At 44.5% G+C, this 17,079-nt stretch overlaps 3 protein-coding genes across 4 annotated transcripts; 1 reads left to right on the top strand and 2 right to left on the bottom strand.

The window, feature by feature from the left end:
- The first annotated feature begins 1,320 nt into the window (after positions 1 to 1,320).
- On the top strand, positions 1,321 to 5,508 carry LOC136460400 (ATP-sulfurylase 3, chloroplastic-like). The gene is made up of 5 exons (XM_066460127.1): positions 1,321 to 2,230; positions 3,594 to 3,999; positions 4,424 to 4,684; positions 4,888 to 4,974; positions 5,058 to 5,508. The coding sequence occupies exons 1-5, from the start codon at positions 1,668 to 1,670 to the stop codon at positions 5,196 to 5,198; spliced, it is 1,458 nt and encodes a 485-aa protein (XP_066316224.1). The 5' UTR covers positions 1,321 to 1,667; the 3' UTR covers positions 5,199 to 5,508.
- Positions 5,509 to 8,237: 2,729 nt separating this feature from the next.
- LOC136460497 (calmodulin-like protein 4) lies at positions 8,238 to 10,797 on the bottom strand. The gene is made up of 4 exons (XM_066460190.1): positions 10,172 to 10,797; positions 8,919 to 9,076; positions 8,764 to 8,844; positions 8,238 to 8,686 (listed from the first exon to the last, which is right to left on the bottom strand). Exons 1-4 carry the CDS (start codon positions 10,440 to 10,442, stop codon positions 8,534 to 8,536), a joined length of 663 nt encoding a protein of 220 aa, XP_066316287.1. The 5' UTR covers positions 10,443 to 10,797; the 3' UTR covers positions 8,238 to 8,533.
- Positions 10,798 to 11,541: 744 nt separating this feature from the next.
- Positions 11,542 to 13,561, bottom strand: LOC136476313 (probable histone H2A variant 3). 2 transcript variants are annotated; one of them, XM_066474106.1, is made up of 3 exons: positions 13,410 to 13,561; positions 13,082 to 13,234; positions 11,542 to 12,077 (listed from the first exon to the last, which is right to left on the bottom strand). In XM_066474106.1, exons 2-3 carry the CDS (start codon positions 13,196 to 13,198, stop codon positions 11,781 to 11,783), a joined length of 414 nt encoding a protein of 137 aa, XP_066330203.1. In that variant the 5' UTR covers positions 13,199 to 13,234; positions 13,410 to 13,561; the 3' UTR covers positions 11,542 to 11,780. The 2 variants fall into 2 exon arrangements, with proteins under 2 accessions (XP_066330203.1, XP_066330196.1); XM_066474099.1 differs by having other exon boundaries at positions 13,082 to 13,515.
- Positions 13,562 to 17,079: the final 3,518 nt, after the last annotated feature.

Here is a 17,079-nt window from a genome sequence, read left to right as displayed (position 1 = left end):
ATGGAAGAATACTAGAAAAGAGAGAAAATACACTAAATGGCAAGAAAATCAATTGTCTCATATTTAGATACCTATTTTTGTGAAGTCGACGATATAAATGGCGAAACTGTGAAATATGCAATTTTCTCCTTTCTCCTCTGTACTGCTACCAGTGTCCCCATGCAACTACCCCTCCAAGCCTTTCTTCGTGCTTTCTACTGGATTTTAGAAAAAACAGAGGACAGTCTTCTGCATAGCGATTTGGAAGCATTCCTATATGAACCACTCATGAGTCATGACTCATGACTCATCCGTGGAACATTCATTTTTATATCCACTTTCGGAATGAGAGGGGGAAAAAGGGAGATGATGGCATGCCATATTTTATTGGATGAAAAATTTATAACAAAACAAAAAATCACACCATTGTAGGGGTAGGCACTAGGCAGGCCCTGCTTAGTCAAATCATTAGGGACGGCATATGTTTCAACTATAGATGAACCTGAATCATCCGTCCATCTACTCCTGCTGATTGTTTTTTTTTCACAAATCTGTAATCTTCAGGAAGCACACATTCATAAACAAGGGACTTTTGACCTGTAGCCAAAAAAAAATTCAATGACATTCTTGTCATAATAAAAAGAGTAAATTGTACTGTCGATCCTTAAAATATTGGACGGTTTTCGTATGAGTTCCCAAACTACATATCACACTTTTGACTCCCTAATCTACTTAATTGGGTCCATCTAAACCCAAAACAATCCAGACGACGTCCAACAGACGACGTGGTTGTTCACATAGACAGTGGAGGCATACGTGGACAGCGACGTCGGCTGTTTGAATTGAGGTGAGACTATGTATGTGTTGCGATTAACCAACCACGAGACAACAGAATGGAATGGAACCTGAATTGTTTGCACCTTCGAACCCTATAGGTACATTTGTGATGCTTTAGAGTAAAGGTTGAAGCTGATTTTAACAAATATAAGAGTCGAAGTATAAAAAAGAAAAGCTGAACTTTTCGTTCAGAGATACTAGTATTTTGTTGTAAGGAGAGAAATACATACAAACAAGGTATGTCAAATTCAAAAAGAAATAAAGAGACTGGTTTGAAAAATAACCAAAGCTGTCATCCAACTCCTTGCTAACATTTGCACAGGGAAAACTTCACCCAGGTCTTTTTTGATCTTTTTCTCCATTCATGAACGATAAGCTATGATAACCAAGGTGCCACAAACCTATCCTGCGCAGAGAATCCCTCACTGCCGGAGACACATTGGAAAGGTGTCATCACACACGCTAACAGCAGTCCAAATCCAACCTGCTCACCATCCTAAACAAAACACCAAAAGCCAAGCGAACAGGCAATGATCCATCCTCATGGACCCCCATTGACCACCCTGCCCCACGATCCCCGCTCGGCAGGCTACGTTCACCGCGCCCATGGCCTCCCGCCCCGCAATCCCATCCAGGTTCACGCACACCCGCCTCCCCTCTTTGCCTTTTCCTAATCAAATCACCCACGCAGCCACTGCGAAGGTCCGGTGGTGGCCGCCAATTTACAAAACCAAACAAAACGCAACCGCGATATAAAGAGGAGACCACGGCGTGAGGTGGAAGAGGCAGAGGTGGACGAGGCGCGCCACCGGCCGAGCCGAATCGAGCAGCAGCAGCCCTCCCACCTTTCCATGGCGACGCAGGCCGCTTTCCTCGCGGGGTTCTCGCAGCTCGCTGCGCAGCCGGGCCGCGACCGCGCCGTGGCGCCGGCGCGGGTGCCCGTGGCGGCGGCGGGTAGCGCCAAGGTGGGCGTGCGGGTGGGCGTGAGGGCGGGGACCGCCGAGGCCGCCGCGGTGGCGCGCCGCGGGGTGCGGTGCCGCGCCAGCCTGATCGAGCCCGACGGCGGGCGGCTGGTGGACCTGGTGGCGCGCGAGGAGGGCGGGCGGCGCGCGGCGCTGCGGAGGGAGGCGGCGGAGCTGCCGCACCGCCTGCGCCTGAGCCGCGTCGACAAGGAATGGGTCCACGTCCTCAGCGAAGGGTGGGCGAGCCCGCTGCAAGGGTTCATGCGCGAGGATGAGTTCCTCCAAACACTTCATTTTAATGCCATTCGCGGCCAGGATGGCAGGATGGTCAACATGTCCGTCCCCATCGTGCTCTCCGTCGGGGACGCACAGCGAAGGGCCATCCAGGCCGACGGCGCCACGCGCGTCGCGCTCGTCGACGAACGCGACCGCCCCATCGCCGTCCTCAGCGAGTAAGAAACAGATTTCCCCTTTGTTGTTTGTTTCTTTGTCCTGTCGCTGTTCCTCTATATATATGCATTGGTAACTGAAGATGATCGAATAGAACATGTAGGATCTTATGATTGCACAAAAGACATAATTGCTGCTAGTTGCCAGCTGGGTTTGGAATTGTGAGCCTGTGCTTCTGGTTAATTAGGTTCATGAATAACCTCTTTAGCTACAAACAGACATGGATTCAAAACGTATATGTCTTCCCTCTTTCATCGGGTGCAGAGCTTGACCCTCCACAATGTGTAGGTGCCTTCCATAATGTTACTATGTTAGCACTGATTCTGTTACCAGCCATTTACTGAATGATACATACTTCGTAATGTAGAGCTTACGGTTCTAAGGTGAAATTTCTATCAATTAGAATCATCTTGACGTCAACATATTTTTTATATGATGCGGTTTCCTCTTTTGTCAGTTCTACTATTACAGTGAGAAGTAGCGTCATACTATATCAAGATATTTGTATACGGTCGTTATCAGCCAAGGCGCAGTTGGTGTAGGCCAATAGACATACCCTCGACCTCGGACCTCGTACTCGCTGTATTATTCTACATCTTAGATCACTTCCACTAGTAGATACTGCGTTTCCCATTTTCGCCGTGTCCCAGTATTATAGGTATATTCATTTAAAAGTGTCACGTGATAATATCCTTACATGTCACGCTAATAATAATATTGTGTTTCACATTTTCGCCGCGTCCCAGTATTATAGGTATATTCATTTAAAAGTGTCGTGTGATAATATCCTCACATGTCACGCTAATAATTTTATTTCATCATTGTTTACAAACTACTAAATGTGTCCAATCATTGGAAAGGAAAAGAGGGAGTTAGAATGTCGGTTTTACACGTGTAGTTATCAAATGTGTACGGTGACGTAATAACGTCAACCATGTACATCTCTGTGCCTCTGTAGTCTCAAGTCACAAGGAAAACACATGCTTTGTTGTAGATACTTATTTGATTGCTAATGAAAATAATGATGTTATTTTTATTCTTAAATGTATTGCATAACCTGTTGATATGACACAAGTGAGTGTCAGATTTTTTTTTCACTCCCTGCTGTAACACTTTTCTCTTCTTCATGAATGTGCCTGAGCACCAGGGGCGGAGCCAGCCCTGTTCATTGCTGTCAGATGATTTCCTGAGATTTTCATTGCAAATTGATGCTCATACGTGAACTTAAGCCATGACGTAGTACTTATGACATCAGTGGAATTTTGGCTGGATCCGCTACTGCTGAGCACGTCTTTCATTAAGAGGAAGGGAAAGTAACAACACCACGATCTTAGCAAACCTAACACTCTTTCCTCTCTTTTGCAGCATCGAGATCTATAAGCATAATAAGGAAGAAAGAATAGCAAGGACATGGGGGACAACTGCACCTGGATTACCTTATGTCGAGGAGGCAATTACCAATGCTGGTGACTGGTTGATTGGTGGGGACTTGGAGGTTATAGAACCAATCAAGTACAATGATGGTCTAGATCAGTATCGCCTGTCTCCAGCACAGCTGCGTGAAGAGTTTGCCAGGCGCAATGCTGATGCGGTATTTGCCTTTCAGCTTCGCAATCCTGTACACAATGGGCATGCTCTGCTTATGACCGACACACGCAAACGCCTCCTTGAGATGGGTTATAAAAACCCTGTTCTTCTGCTCCATCCACTGGGAGGATTCACAAAAGCAGATGACGTGCCTCTTAGTTGGAGAATGAAGCAACATGAGAAGGTATTCAGCTGTGATAATTCTACTCTTTACTTTAATCTCAAATTCTCAATAATTGGGTTCCTGTTTACTCTGTAGTAGCAGCTGTGTCCTTGAACTAAACATCTTATTTTGATGGAAACTGCTATGTCAGCATTGAACAATTTTGTTGTCAATAGCAGCAATTATGTCCAAGAATTTGAGATATTATGTTTTGATGGGAATTGCTGTTGGCACCGAGAAATATGCCTAATCTTCCCAAAAAGTGTACCCAAAGTTTATCTAAATTCCAGAACATCACTTAGATTGTAGTACAACAATTACTTAAAACTCCAGTACAAATTGAGTGATGTCTTTTCCTGTAATGAAACAGGTGGTTTGATGGGTCAACTATACTCTGTTCAAGTTCTGAATCTTGTACTGTTCTAACACTGTTGATTTCTACTAGGTTCTTGAGGAAGGTGTCCTCAACCCAGAGTCAACTGTCGTTGCGATCTTCCCCTCTCCAATGCATTATGCTGGGCCAACTGAGGTGCAGTGGCATGCTAAGGCTCGTATTAATGCTGGTGCAAATTTCTATATTGTTGGAAGGGATCCTGCTGGTATGAGCCACCCCACGGAGAAAAGGGACCTCTATGATGCGGATCACGGAAAGAAGGTTTTGAGCATGGCTCCTGGCCTTGAGAGGCTCAACATCCTTCCTTTCAAGGTATGTCATCCTTCCTGACCAGATTTCTTCCTTCCATGCATATGCAATAAGTAAAGAATAACATATTGTACTTAACATTTTTCTTCACATCTTTACACATGTCAATCTCGATGCCATGTACGTCATTTATTTAACAAGAAAATAGAAACATTTATTGTTTTTCTGTTTTATTGACATGTTTCTTGGCTCTTATTTTGGATCAGGTGGCTGCATATGACACAAAGCAACAGAAAATGGATTTCTTTGATCCATCAAGGAAAGATGATTTCCTCTTCATCTCTGGCACAAAGGTAAGTTGTCACAATTGCTAGAACTTGTAAATTTCATCACCAATCCTTTGTAGCCAAACCCTAACAAATCATGCCTTATTCAGATGCGCACTCTTGCCAAGAACCGCGAGAATCCCCCAGATGGTTTTATGTGCCCAGGTGGCTGGAAAGTACTTGTTGAATACTATGACAACTTGGTGCCATCTGAGGGCAGCAGCAAGCTGCGTGAACCAGTTGCAGCCTAAAATCTGGAAAGTGCTTCAGATAAGGAATCCTACTATATCAGTGCAAGCGGTTCTTTGCGACATAGAACCGATGTTATATGATTGTATACTGGCTGTAAGACTTAAAAACACTGGGCTTGGTTCGGACTTCGGACGTTAATGTGTGCTTTGTAACTGGTGTGCCCTATCTGCTGGCAGTATTGCACATGCACTGGAGCACATCAAATGTTTGGTGTTAAAATAAGGACAGACTATGTATCCTCTGCCAGATTGTACATATACATTGCGGTGATATAATTATAAAGCTGTCTTCTGCCGTTCAGGCTCGAAATGATGAATTGTTTTATCACTAGTTCTCTTTAACCATCAATTTTTTTATACTTTTATCAAGCATAAGTTATTGGGTTAACCTCATGTCCTCATGATTTGGATCTTTTGGAATCCGCAACTTTTTAGGAATTCGCTATTTGCAAGAGCTTGTTTGAATCACAGTTGGATTATTATAATCTGGATTATGCATAGAATCATCTCTAAAAGACGAAATGAGGGCCAAACTCCTGCTATCCATTGGGCCACGTCAACAGTAATTTCTCGGCCATTGGATATAGATCGGACGCCGTACGTCAGATTGGGCTAGGTATGTCCACGAGCTTCTAGAACAGGTTACCATCCTCGTTCAGGCTTATTTCTTCCTAAACGTCTCTTCCGGTCTTCCCAATCCTCTATCAGCTTGCAGGTCTTACAAATACAATTTCACGGGCTCCAATAGCCTCTTGATTTCATGACCTGCGATGCTAATGGTTCCATCCAGTAAACCAACTACCCAGATAAACTTCTTCCCTGATATTAAAACAAGCAATGGAGTGTTGCAGATACAGATCCAGGCTCACGCCGTTCAGCTTAGGTGAGTTAGTCGTCGTAGCAAAGTGATTGCAATTTGGTCTTCATCCTCCCGTACTAGGCTTGCCGACCAGTGACCATGTGTTCGACGAAATTCCCATGTCTTACAAACATACAATTTCACGAGCTCTAATGGCCTCTTGCTTGATTTTTTTTTTGAGGCCTCTCATCTAAGTACAGCTGTAGTATCTGTTTGGATACAGACACACACCACCACACACACGCACACCTCACACACACACTGTATACAAACAAACATACAACTATACCTAGACAACGAACGTAACTGAGAGATACTCGAAAATCACCAAACTTCGAACATGGTGGGCATGTCATTTGACCATTGTGGCACATCTACACGAAAGGCAAATGAAATTATTAACGGAGAATAAATCTCCGAGGTGAGGCTCCTGGGTTGATGCCAGGAATCGTACCACATCGAGCAAGCCAAACGAGCTACGGCTCGTCCTCGGCCCCTTGCTTGATTTGATGAGCTGTGATGCTAATGGTTCCATCCAGTAAACTGTATAAACTTTGCTTTTGCTTTCAATTAGCCAAAATGTGATGTCTATCATGTAAGTTCATTTGCCCTCATTCTTCTTGGCATACACATCTGTGTGCTGATTGGACGGTGTCGATAATCTATTCCACGCTTCAGAGATACCCCGCTGCAGCCCCTTGATGCGTTCCATCACAAATTGGTGCTTCAACCTAGAAAACACAGAATGAAAGATGTCGAATTCCTTTCCATATTTTCAGAGAAACAAGATTGAAGCAGCCGCCCTGCTCATCCAGGTAAGAGCAAATGCACAATAAAATATGCACCTGTGCAACCAGGCTATCCACCTAAATTGATGCAATTTAAAACAGCGAATGTACTGGTAGTGCGTGGAGACGCAATGACAGCTGCTGAAACATACAAGTGTATTGTGAACACACACACAATCTATCTGGTTGACTGCCCGAGGGAAGTCCCATTTGATTTTAGAACATAGCAGTGTATGAAGTCATCATTAGAGTGTATTAGAACTCAAATATGCCCAGATTAGGTGCAATAGAAGTGTGCATAAGAAACCCGTACTTATTTTCTCTAATGAACAGATTAGTCAAGTCCATCGTCTTGGTTCTTTTTTTTTCTTTGTTGTCCATGCAGTTCTATCCGACTCTGGATACATCCAAGAAGAGTTTTCATGATCCTGAAGCTTTTTCATTCAGCAATTCCACAATACTTAATACTGATACTTGTGTAGTTTTTTACTTCTTACTTCTACTCCTACCTAATGCTAAACCTATTGTGATCTACAGCTGATTGGTTTATCAAAGTGAATTGGTTTAGCAAGTGTAGAAGTAGAACCTAGGTAACAGCATTAACTTCTAGCTTACCTCCTGGAGTTTGCTTTCCCTGTCAGTTGATGCTAACTTGTATTTTCTTTAACTGTAGACTGCATCTAAAAAGATTACTTCTTGGTGTGACCATATGTGAATGATTATTTTTGCCCATGCCATTTTGTATTTCAGGCTATCGTTCCATCGTCATCACAGGTCAAACAAGGATGATGATGAATCGGAGAGTATGAAGGACACTAAAGCTCACCTAGACAATGCTTGTCTTTGCACCTGCAATGTCTTGCTGGTAGCCAAGTCTATGACCTAGTACTGCCTGAGCTTATGATATGAGTTGTTTGGTAGTTAATATTTCATATTTATATAGTTGCTATTTTGTTTTTATTCTCCAAAGTGAGCCCAGCATCACATTCCATATAAACTCACGTATGGCAGGATGGCCCAATACAGGCAAGCGCGCGGCAACACTGCGCGTGGTTTCTAGTTATAATATTAGATTATGGTGATTGATTATGGCTGGTTAAAGTGAGAAATTCCTATATTATTCTTTATAGTTTGGGAAGTTGGACAATCGGTTGGGGTACAAGTTGGACTTTTAGCATCCATAATCCAATATAAGAGTTTTGATTATGGGATTATGGTAATTAAGAGTTTGATTATAATAATCTAATCGTATAACAATCCTATTTGGATCAAAAATTTTGATTACATAATTTGATTATTATAATCAGAGGGGTATCAAACAGGGCCTTAGATGGCAGAAACAAAGAGGGAATATTCATGATTCAGAAGAAATAAAATGGCTGGACGTGGAAATGACTGGAAAAGACCACATAGATTCTTAACATAACTTCAAGACCACATAGATACACATGAACTTCCCTAGATATCTGTGGCAATTCTAGAAATCTAAAATTAATGTCACATAGTTAACAGTCTAGTCTGAAACAGAGCACAACGTTACACACGGCGAGCTAGCCTCGTTACAAACAGAGGTATACAACACTTCGAATAACACAATCATAATACTGAGCATACAATTACAATTTACAGTAGTAGACTTCTGATAGAAGAATCCGATCAAGAGGACTACTAGTTTCACATTGCGCCCTTCACCCAGATATTTTCCGCTCAGCATTCTTCATCATAAGAACAAACTCATCATAGTTCACCTGCCCGTCACCATCGGTGTCTGCTTCCCTGATCATCTGCTCAACCTCCTCCTCGGTCATCTTCTCCCCAAGATTGGTCATCACTGTCCTCAGCTTCACACACCAACACAAACATGTAAGAATGAATGAAGACAGCATGGTCTGAACTTGCAGAGGCACAAAGAGATTACCTCAACTGGGGAGATAAAGCCATTCTGGTCTTTGTCCAGGACCTCAAAGGCTTCCTTGAGCTCTTCATCGCCATCGCCATCCTGCAAGCAGGTGTTGTCAACTTTCAGTTTGAGATAATTTTGAAGTATTCGTAATAGGATAATGAGAAATTCACCTTCATCTTCCGGGCAATGAGGCTTAAGAACTCCTGGAAATCTATAATCCCATTGCCATCCGTATCAACCTCGCTCATCATGTCATTGAGCTCCTGATCGCTCGGATCGAGACCAAGGGAGCGAGTCACTGCAGCCAGCTCTTCCATGGTGATGCATCCTACACATGGCAAAGTTACATTCCACTTGTCAACTACTCATACAAAAGAAAATCTTTGTGATTGCACGCACACAGGTCTCAGCAAATCCAAACGTAGGATCAGGAGTCTAATGCAAGACGACAAGTGGAAAGCTTGGTCAGAACTTTTGACTAGGATAGAGATGTTCAAATTAAAGCTAGAGTATGATTGGCTACTTAGCTATGTGCGGATCATAAAGCAAATGACCCATAATATCAACACTTCAACCACAAACATCACAAAATATAGTTTCCAAAGACGTGACGAGGATTACTTCAACTTTCCCTAAAGGAATCAGGCGGATTACTCACAGGAAAGATTTAAGACCCTTCTGGAAAGCAAAACTGAGCCAATAGTAAACCTTTTTTTTTCACAACCAAAAAAGGTTCTTTGACTAAAGTAAGTTAAAAGAGTTAGTAGTAATACAGCACATTTCAGTCACCACTACTACATAGCTAAAAGAACTTTCAAGGAAGCATCTCGCCGCAAAATAAAAGGGGTCCATCTATTGCTTTCTTGAACACTATTGCTTGACAGTTGACAGCACACAAAGTTACACGACAACAGCCCGTGTAACCGGTTAGAGCGTTGAACTCCAGGGGTCGTTGAAACACCTGGCCGGTCCGGGTTCGAAGCGCGGCATCTGCTTAGTGCGACACCCCAGGGGAGTCTCCCCTGGTAGATCGCATTTTTTTTAAAGTTACACGAGAACAGTACATTTAAAAAAAAACTCCTAACCAGCTGATGATTCAGGTTAGAGCCCCTTGCTCTCTATTGACAAATTTTCTGCTTTTTTCTATAAAAAAAAGGCCAGGCCTCAAGTACAGGGATGCAATAAAAATTCTGCCCAACATGGTTAATATCTTATCAATCACGAACTGTGAAGAGCACTGGATTGGACATGCTGTATAAGGCTACCCGCATGCAGAAGAGTAGCATTGCTTCCAAAACCCAGCAACTACAAGTCTAACCGAGCAAGAGAAAACAAAGAAACAAGCTCAAGAACAAGCACCAAATCAAATCAAAAGCAAGCTAAGCCATGGTGAGAGGAGACCAGAGGAGAGGTAATGATATACCGTCGCCGTTCTTGTCAAAGAGCGAGAAGGCCTCCTGGAACGCGAGCCTCTGCTCGTCCGTCAGCCCGTCCATGCAACTGCCAATCCCTGACAGCAAAGCTATACTAGCCACGCCCACACCACTGGTCACTAGACCAATGCCAGTTGCCAGAAGAGACCGAGAGAGAAAAGGTAGGTGAAGAGATATGTATTCTGGTGCGAGGAGCAAGCACAGAGATATAGGGAGGGAAGGAGGGGCGGGGAGTAGGGAAGGGAAGCAGGGTGGAAGCATCCTGTGATTGGAAACCGATGTACGAGTAAATAAAGATGACCTGCGCTGGGCTGGACGGTGGGGTTTGTGGAAAAAACGGCGGCCCTCGTGGTTTTCCTAATCATTTCCGGCGCTTTGCCCGCCCCTCCGACTCAGCACAGCGAGCCAGCGGCGGCCACTGTCCAGGCAGACTAACACGTAGTGCAGCTTGAGGGAAAAGGCGCTACCACTTGTGCCACGCAAGGCCTTGCTGGAATTGTGGCGTTGTAAAGAGCAGGTGAATTGCAGCAAGAGAGCAGCGAGAGGCGGTGGAGATTGGAGATGTTGTCCCGGGATGCTAGTACAGAGTAAGTTTCTCGGGACGAACCTGTTTGTTTGTGTTGGAATTTGATTTCTAAAGACGTAAGGGCTTATAAGTCGTACTTTTTCAGCCAATGAACAATATTTTTCTCTCACAACAAATCAGCCAACAGTACTTTCCGCCATGACTTATCAGCCAAGCAAACAGAGCAATGGTGTCACATAGCTCCTTGATTGCTCCACATCCAGCAGCTCTAACACCAGACCACCCTGGAGTAAGAAAAATAATCGTCAATAAAGTGATTTATTTCCAATTCCAGACATCTAGATTCGTACGTACTTGTGGTCTGTGGAGTTTTGTAGTGCAGGAAGAAAGAATACCGACTTTTTCAAGGAATTCTTCGAGAAACTGCTCAACTACATAGGTGATGATGAGAAGGTGACCGCTTCATTTGCTTATGCTGAAGCGGCAATGCAAGCATCCAACCATCCACTGATCCACCACGGATATAGCAATATAGGACTGCACTGCGGCCGGCAGAGAACAGACATAAATATTCAAAATGGAAACAAAGAACCCCGGTTCTAAATACCATCCATTCACAGAGCAAACAAGGCAGCCAAAAAAAAAATGGAACCATTACCACATAGCAGGCAGGTGGAAGAATAGCAGACGACTGCTCTGGTCCTGAGCAGGCATCCAAACAACCAACCACAGCACAAATGACAAATCTGAGCCCCCCACAGTACCCCACCCACAACATATTCAAAGGATAATTGCAACCAGAAAAAAAAATAGAAATTGCAAAACACGAAAACAAACCACAACATAAACCGAAATACCAGATAGTCACATAACTAAATAAGCATCCAGGTTTGCACCCCTGAAGTTAACTCAACACAAACACAATGTCCAAATAACTGAAGCAGTACCAGGCAAGCGTTACACAGAAGGATCACTCCAACCTGACAGCTCAACTAAAACCTACACAACGACAGGGACTCACAGAGGAGCACACAAAAGTCCAGTTTAAACTAAAGATGCACATTCCCTAGTCTTCACTCCTTGGAGGACTTGTTGATCAGGGACTTGTGAATGTGCGGGATGACACCTCCACCTGCGATGGTGCCCTTGATGAGGGTGTCGAGCTCCTCATCTCCACGAATGGCCAGCTGCAGATGGCGAGGGGTGATACGCTTCACCTTCAGATCCTTGCTAGCATTCCCAGCCAGCTCCAGAACCTCAGCAGTCAAGTACTCCAGGATGGCAGCAGAGTACACGGCTGCAGTGGCACCAACACGGCCATTGGCTTGAGTCCTCTGCTTCAGCTGACGGTGGATACGTCCAACAGGGAACTGAAAAGCACAACAGTGAAAATTAGCAATCACATATCAAAGCTAAACTCTGCATAGCCACAGAATAACAACAAAAACAGAGCTTGTGCATTTGCACCACTTAATGAAAAACCACACCAATATCAAAGCTGTGACAGTAGACCATAAACTCAAAGAATCTAGTGACTACAAATAATAAGCATCAAGGCTAAACAAGAGATAAGAGCAGCAACATGTAGCGACAAATATGTTCCACCGCGAGTGAAAATGATGCATCAACACAAGACCTAACCAAAACAAAGTACTACAACAGATTGCACAGGGTAGTTTAGCACTATTGATGGATCAGTTCCACGAGATTTCCCTTTACATCTTGTCACCCACCAAATGCCCATTTCCAAGCAAGGGAAAGGATTGCTGAAGTACCATTTCCTCATCAGGAGCTCTGACCACATAATCAATCAATCATCACGAAATCTACACTGCCCAAACGCATGTCAATAGCTCACCGCCTCAGAATCACCACAAATTTTAAAACCCTAACATAGGCTGAAATCATAACCTACCAGAACCTACAATTGCTCAAAAGAACAGACAGTCATCTCAAGAGAACAGACACAGCCATGTGCACGGTAGCCCACATAACACAGCAAGACAGACCAAGCTCTGCTTTAGATCTACAAGCTTGGCAGAACAATAGAAGCCCTAAATTTTCAAAAAACTGACACAACTAGCGCGCGCAACCTTTTCAAAGCCGCAGCTCATCCAACTCGCACGCGAATCTAACGCCGGTCGATATCATTCATAGAACGCACGAAACCTGAAATGGTCAAACCTAACGCGCATGATCCCCATAGAATACACAAATCTCATACGCGTAGAATACACGAATCTCATACGCAGCAGCTACGCCCGCGCGCGAGCCCGCGAGCCCGCGGCTGTTCAAATCCAAACGAGCGAGCCCTAGAACGCGGGGCGCGCAAAGCACAGCACGCGCAAGGAAGGGGGGAGAGGGCGCAAGTCACCTGGAGGCCGGCGCGGGAGGAGCGTGAGACGGGGGCCTTCTTCCCCTTATCCTTCTCGGCGGTCTTGGCCGCCGTGGTCTTCGCGGCGAGCAACCCTTTTCCTCCCTTCCCAGCCATCGCCTCCTCCGCTCCGCTCCGAGGAAACTCGAGACCCTGAGGCAGAAGAAACCGAATCCGACGGCGCGCGGGCCGAATCAGCGCAGATCGAGGGGCGAATCGGGCGGATCTCGCCGCCGATTCGGGAAATCAAACGGCAAATCGCGCGAATCGGGCCGAGTGGGTTCGGATAAGACGGAGGCGGGGGTCAGAGCGCGGCGGAAGCCCTTACCTGAGTTTTCGGCTCCCTCCGACTCCGACTCCGACTCCGGCTCCTCACGCAAGGCACAGAGATTTTTTTTGCGCTTGTGCGTGGGGTTGGGTGGGTGCGGCCGACGGACTTATCGGCGGAGAACTCTATCCAGCACCTCAAACTACGCAGATACTTTCAGCGAGACGTAGGAGTTCGGAGTTTTGGACTGTTCGGTCAGAGACTGTGGTTGAGTGTGCGGTTTGAGAAAGAAGTGGGGTGGCATTTGTAAAAAGTCGAAAAGCTCAGGTCGCCTGCTGCTCGTGGCTTCGTGAGGACGGCGCGGGCCGGAGGGGGGGCTTGCGCGCGCGGTTACTCCTGCCTGCGACGAAAATTTCGAAATGCCGCCGCCTGACTCGTAACTGCCCTTGGAATATTGTGTGGGTGGCTGGGCAGTGGGCCAGGGCAGAAACCATGGAAACGGGACCACCGCAACGAAAAAAAATCTATGGAAACTGTATTTACAGTTGCACCATGGATTAATGCGTGGATACATGGGACTTGTTTAGATTGTAAGTTTTTTCACTCTTTCTCTATCACATCAAATCTTTGGATACATGCATGGAGTATTAAATATAGATAAAAAAATAACTAATTACACAGTTTGATTGTAAATTACGAGACAAATCTTTTGAATCTAGTTAGGCCATGATTAGACAATAATTGTCAAATACAAACGAAAGTGCTACAATACCGACTACTGATTTCTAACATCAATTTAAACAAGGCCACGGCATGCGGCAAATGGGCGTTCCACGTGAATGAGCGGCCTCGTTCACTTTGTAAAAAAAAGTGAACCAAATAATAGTACCATTTTCGTCTTATTTTACAAATATTGTCCAATCGTGGACCAACTAGGCTCAAAAGATTCATCTCGTGATTTTCAACTAAACTATGTAATTAGTTATTTTTTTACCTATATTTAATACTCCATGCAAACGGCTAAAAATTGATGTGACGGAGAGAGAGAAAAAAAACTTGGATTTTAAATGGCATCTAAACCAGGTCTATTTTTTGCGGAGGGCCGCTCATTAGTGTCTAATTATGGACTAATTAGGTTCAAAAGTTTCGTCTCACGATTTCTCATCTAACTGTGCAATTAGTTTTTTTTTCGTCTACATTTAGTACTCCATACATGTGTCGCAAGATTTGATGTGACGGGTACTATGCAAAAATTTTTGGGAACTAAACGGGGCCTAACTAGCGTTGGATCATTGAAGTCTGACACTTCTCAGGCATTCATGCCATGTATGTCTGGCGGGGTTACGAATACAGTATGCACAGAATTTTTTTCCCACCGCGAACCCTAGACATTTCTGATCCAAATTCCAAATCTTCGAGAGGCCGACGGAGTACGGACAGAAAGTTCAAAAAAATTTGTTCTCCACGAGTCAGAACTATCTTAGAAAAATTGTACCACTCACTCGACATCTTTGTTGTATGAAACGGTGCATTCAAGCCAAATAGCACCTCCACCGTTTCTACAGCGATAACACTCGAAATCTATGAGCTATAACCTCACAAAACGTGGTAGAAATATAAAAATAGCCGCGAAGCGCAGGACAACCCAAAAGCACCTGAGAACTAATAGTGCCTAAAAAGTCATGCTCAAATGACAAGCACCCTATTCGTTTGGATTTGTTTGGCTGATAAGTCATGACTGAAAATATTGTTGGCTGATTTAATGTAAGAGAAAAATATTGTTCGTTGGCTGAAAAAATACGGCTTATAAGCCAAACAAGCCTAAATGAACAGAGCGAAGAAAGTAATACTAGGATGTTAGAAATATGGGTATACGCCCTGTTCGCTTGACTTATAAGCCATACTTTTTCAGTCAATGAATAGTATTTTTCTCTCACAACAAATTAGTTAACAGTATTTTCAGTCATGACTTATCAGCCAAGTGAATAGGACAATAAAAACCCTAGTAGTTATTATTCGAGAGCCAAAACTTATAAAAATATTATATCAGCTGCTCGTCATCTTGGTTTTGGTTGCATGAACAATGCATCCACACCACATAGCTCCTGATTGTTCTCCAGACCCTAGAAAACGCATGAAATTCATGAGCTATAGCTCACGAGACCTGGTAGAAATATGAAAATATGAAAATCGGTTGAGGACGTCAAACGGACCAAAACTACCTAAGACCACAGAGTATCTAGAAAGCCACGTCGGACTTCTTAGAATGATAAAAATAATAGAAATGACTATCTGTGGATGCCAGGAATTTGTGAGGCTGACTAGCACAAAGAACTCATTATCTGGGAGCCGAATGTGACAATAAAAATGTTCTCTCAGCTACTTGACATCTCGATTGCATGAACGGTGCATCCAGACCACTCAGCGTATGTCCATTCATGGATCCTTGGAAGCACAAGAAATCCACAAACATTATGGGATTAAGTCTTGATACAGAGTCGACGATCCTTGAGCTTGCCTCAACATGGACGAAGGTGACCGGCAAGTCATCTAACAACATGTATATATCTCGTGTCATCGTCTTTGTGTAGTTTGCTCACTCTACATTTGCGCTTTACTTTGTGCTCTACAATTCGTAGTGTAAAGTTTTTAGGATTGTCATCTTGGGGTGTTTGCCTAGCTCGCTTTACATTTCCTAGTGCCTTAGGACCCCTTTGGAGGAGCTCCGGGGGCTCCGGCTCCGGGGACTGTTCATGCACTGTAGCACGGAGCCGGCGGAGCTCGAAATCGTGGCTTCGCCGGCTCCTCCTCTTTTCGGCTTCTTTTCAGTTCATTTTGCGCCTCGATTTCCGAAACGGCTCCTGCTACAGTGTCGCTACAGTACCCGGAGGTGAGGAGCCGGAGCCGCTGGAGCAGCGCCAAACACGTCCTTAGTTGCTTTTCTCTTGATCGTTAGGATTGTGTAATTGGCTCACCCTAGGCTTGTAAGGTCGTAGTGTAGTGCTTATTGGGGCTCCTTTTTTTTTAATGCTTTTGCCTAAGTGTTATGCTCTGTAGAATTTTTAAATTAAACTATTCACCCAACTCTAGCAATCCATAGATCCTTTCAGTTGTGGAGGAGCTCCATTGCTGATGGTAGGCCCAGCTCATCACTACGGCTCGTGGTAGAGCTTGTGGATCCGCCCAAGCCAACGTCCAACTTCACCATGGAGATCGCCGATGGAGCTCACGGGTCTCGGATAGATTTGGCCATGAGTTCGGCCAGTCTCGCCATGGATCCTCCCTACCTTGTGGAGCTCGATTCGGCCAAGAGCTTGTGACAGGGCTTGTGGAGCTCAATTGGCCTACATAGCTCAACGATGGAAGTAGGGCGGAGGAGGTGGCAATGCATGTGGTGCCGACAACAGGGGGGAATGGCGTGAAAGAGGAGCAAGAGGAGAGGACATAAGAAGGAAGAGACGAGATAGAGAAACAGAGGAAAGAGAGAGGATATAAATAGTGAAAGCTAACATGTGGGGCCAACTGCCAAGTGTCATCCACGTTAGCAAAACCACTCATCAAAACAGTTGATGGCCCAATGTGAATGAGTTTGATAGTTGGATGGTCGGAGATTTCTATCTTTTGAGTTCCATGGCCAAAATCAAACTTCAATAATAATTGGATGGTTAAAAATCGACTTCTCTCAATTTAGGGACGTCTACATGTCCTTTACCAAAAAAAATTGATGTTT

The sequence above is a fragment of the Miscanthus floridulus genome, chromosome 1 (genome assembly GCF_019320115.1).
Source record: "Miscanthus floridulus cultivar M001 chromosome 1, ASM1932011v1, whole genome shotgun sequence".
Taxonomy (NCBI): Eukaryota; Viridiplantae; Streptophyta; class Magnoliopsida; order Poales; family Poaceae; genus Miscanthus; species Miscanthus floridulus.
Note: the sequence above shows the minus strand (reverse complement) of the source record. Positions and strands in the feature narration are given on the sequence as shown.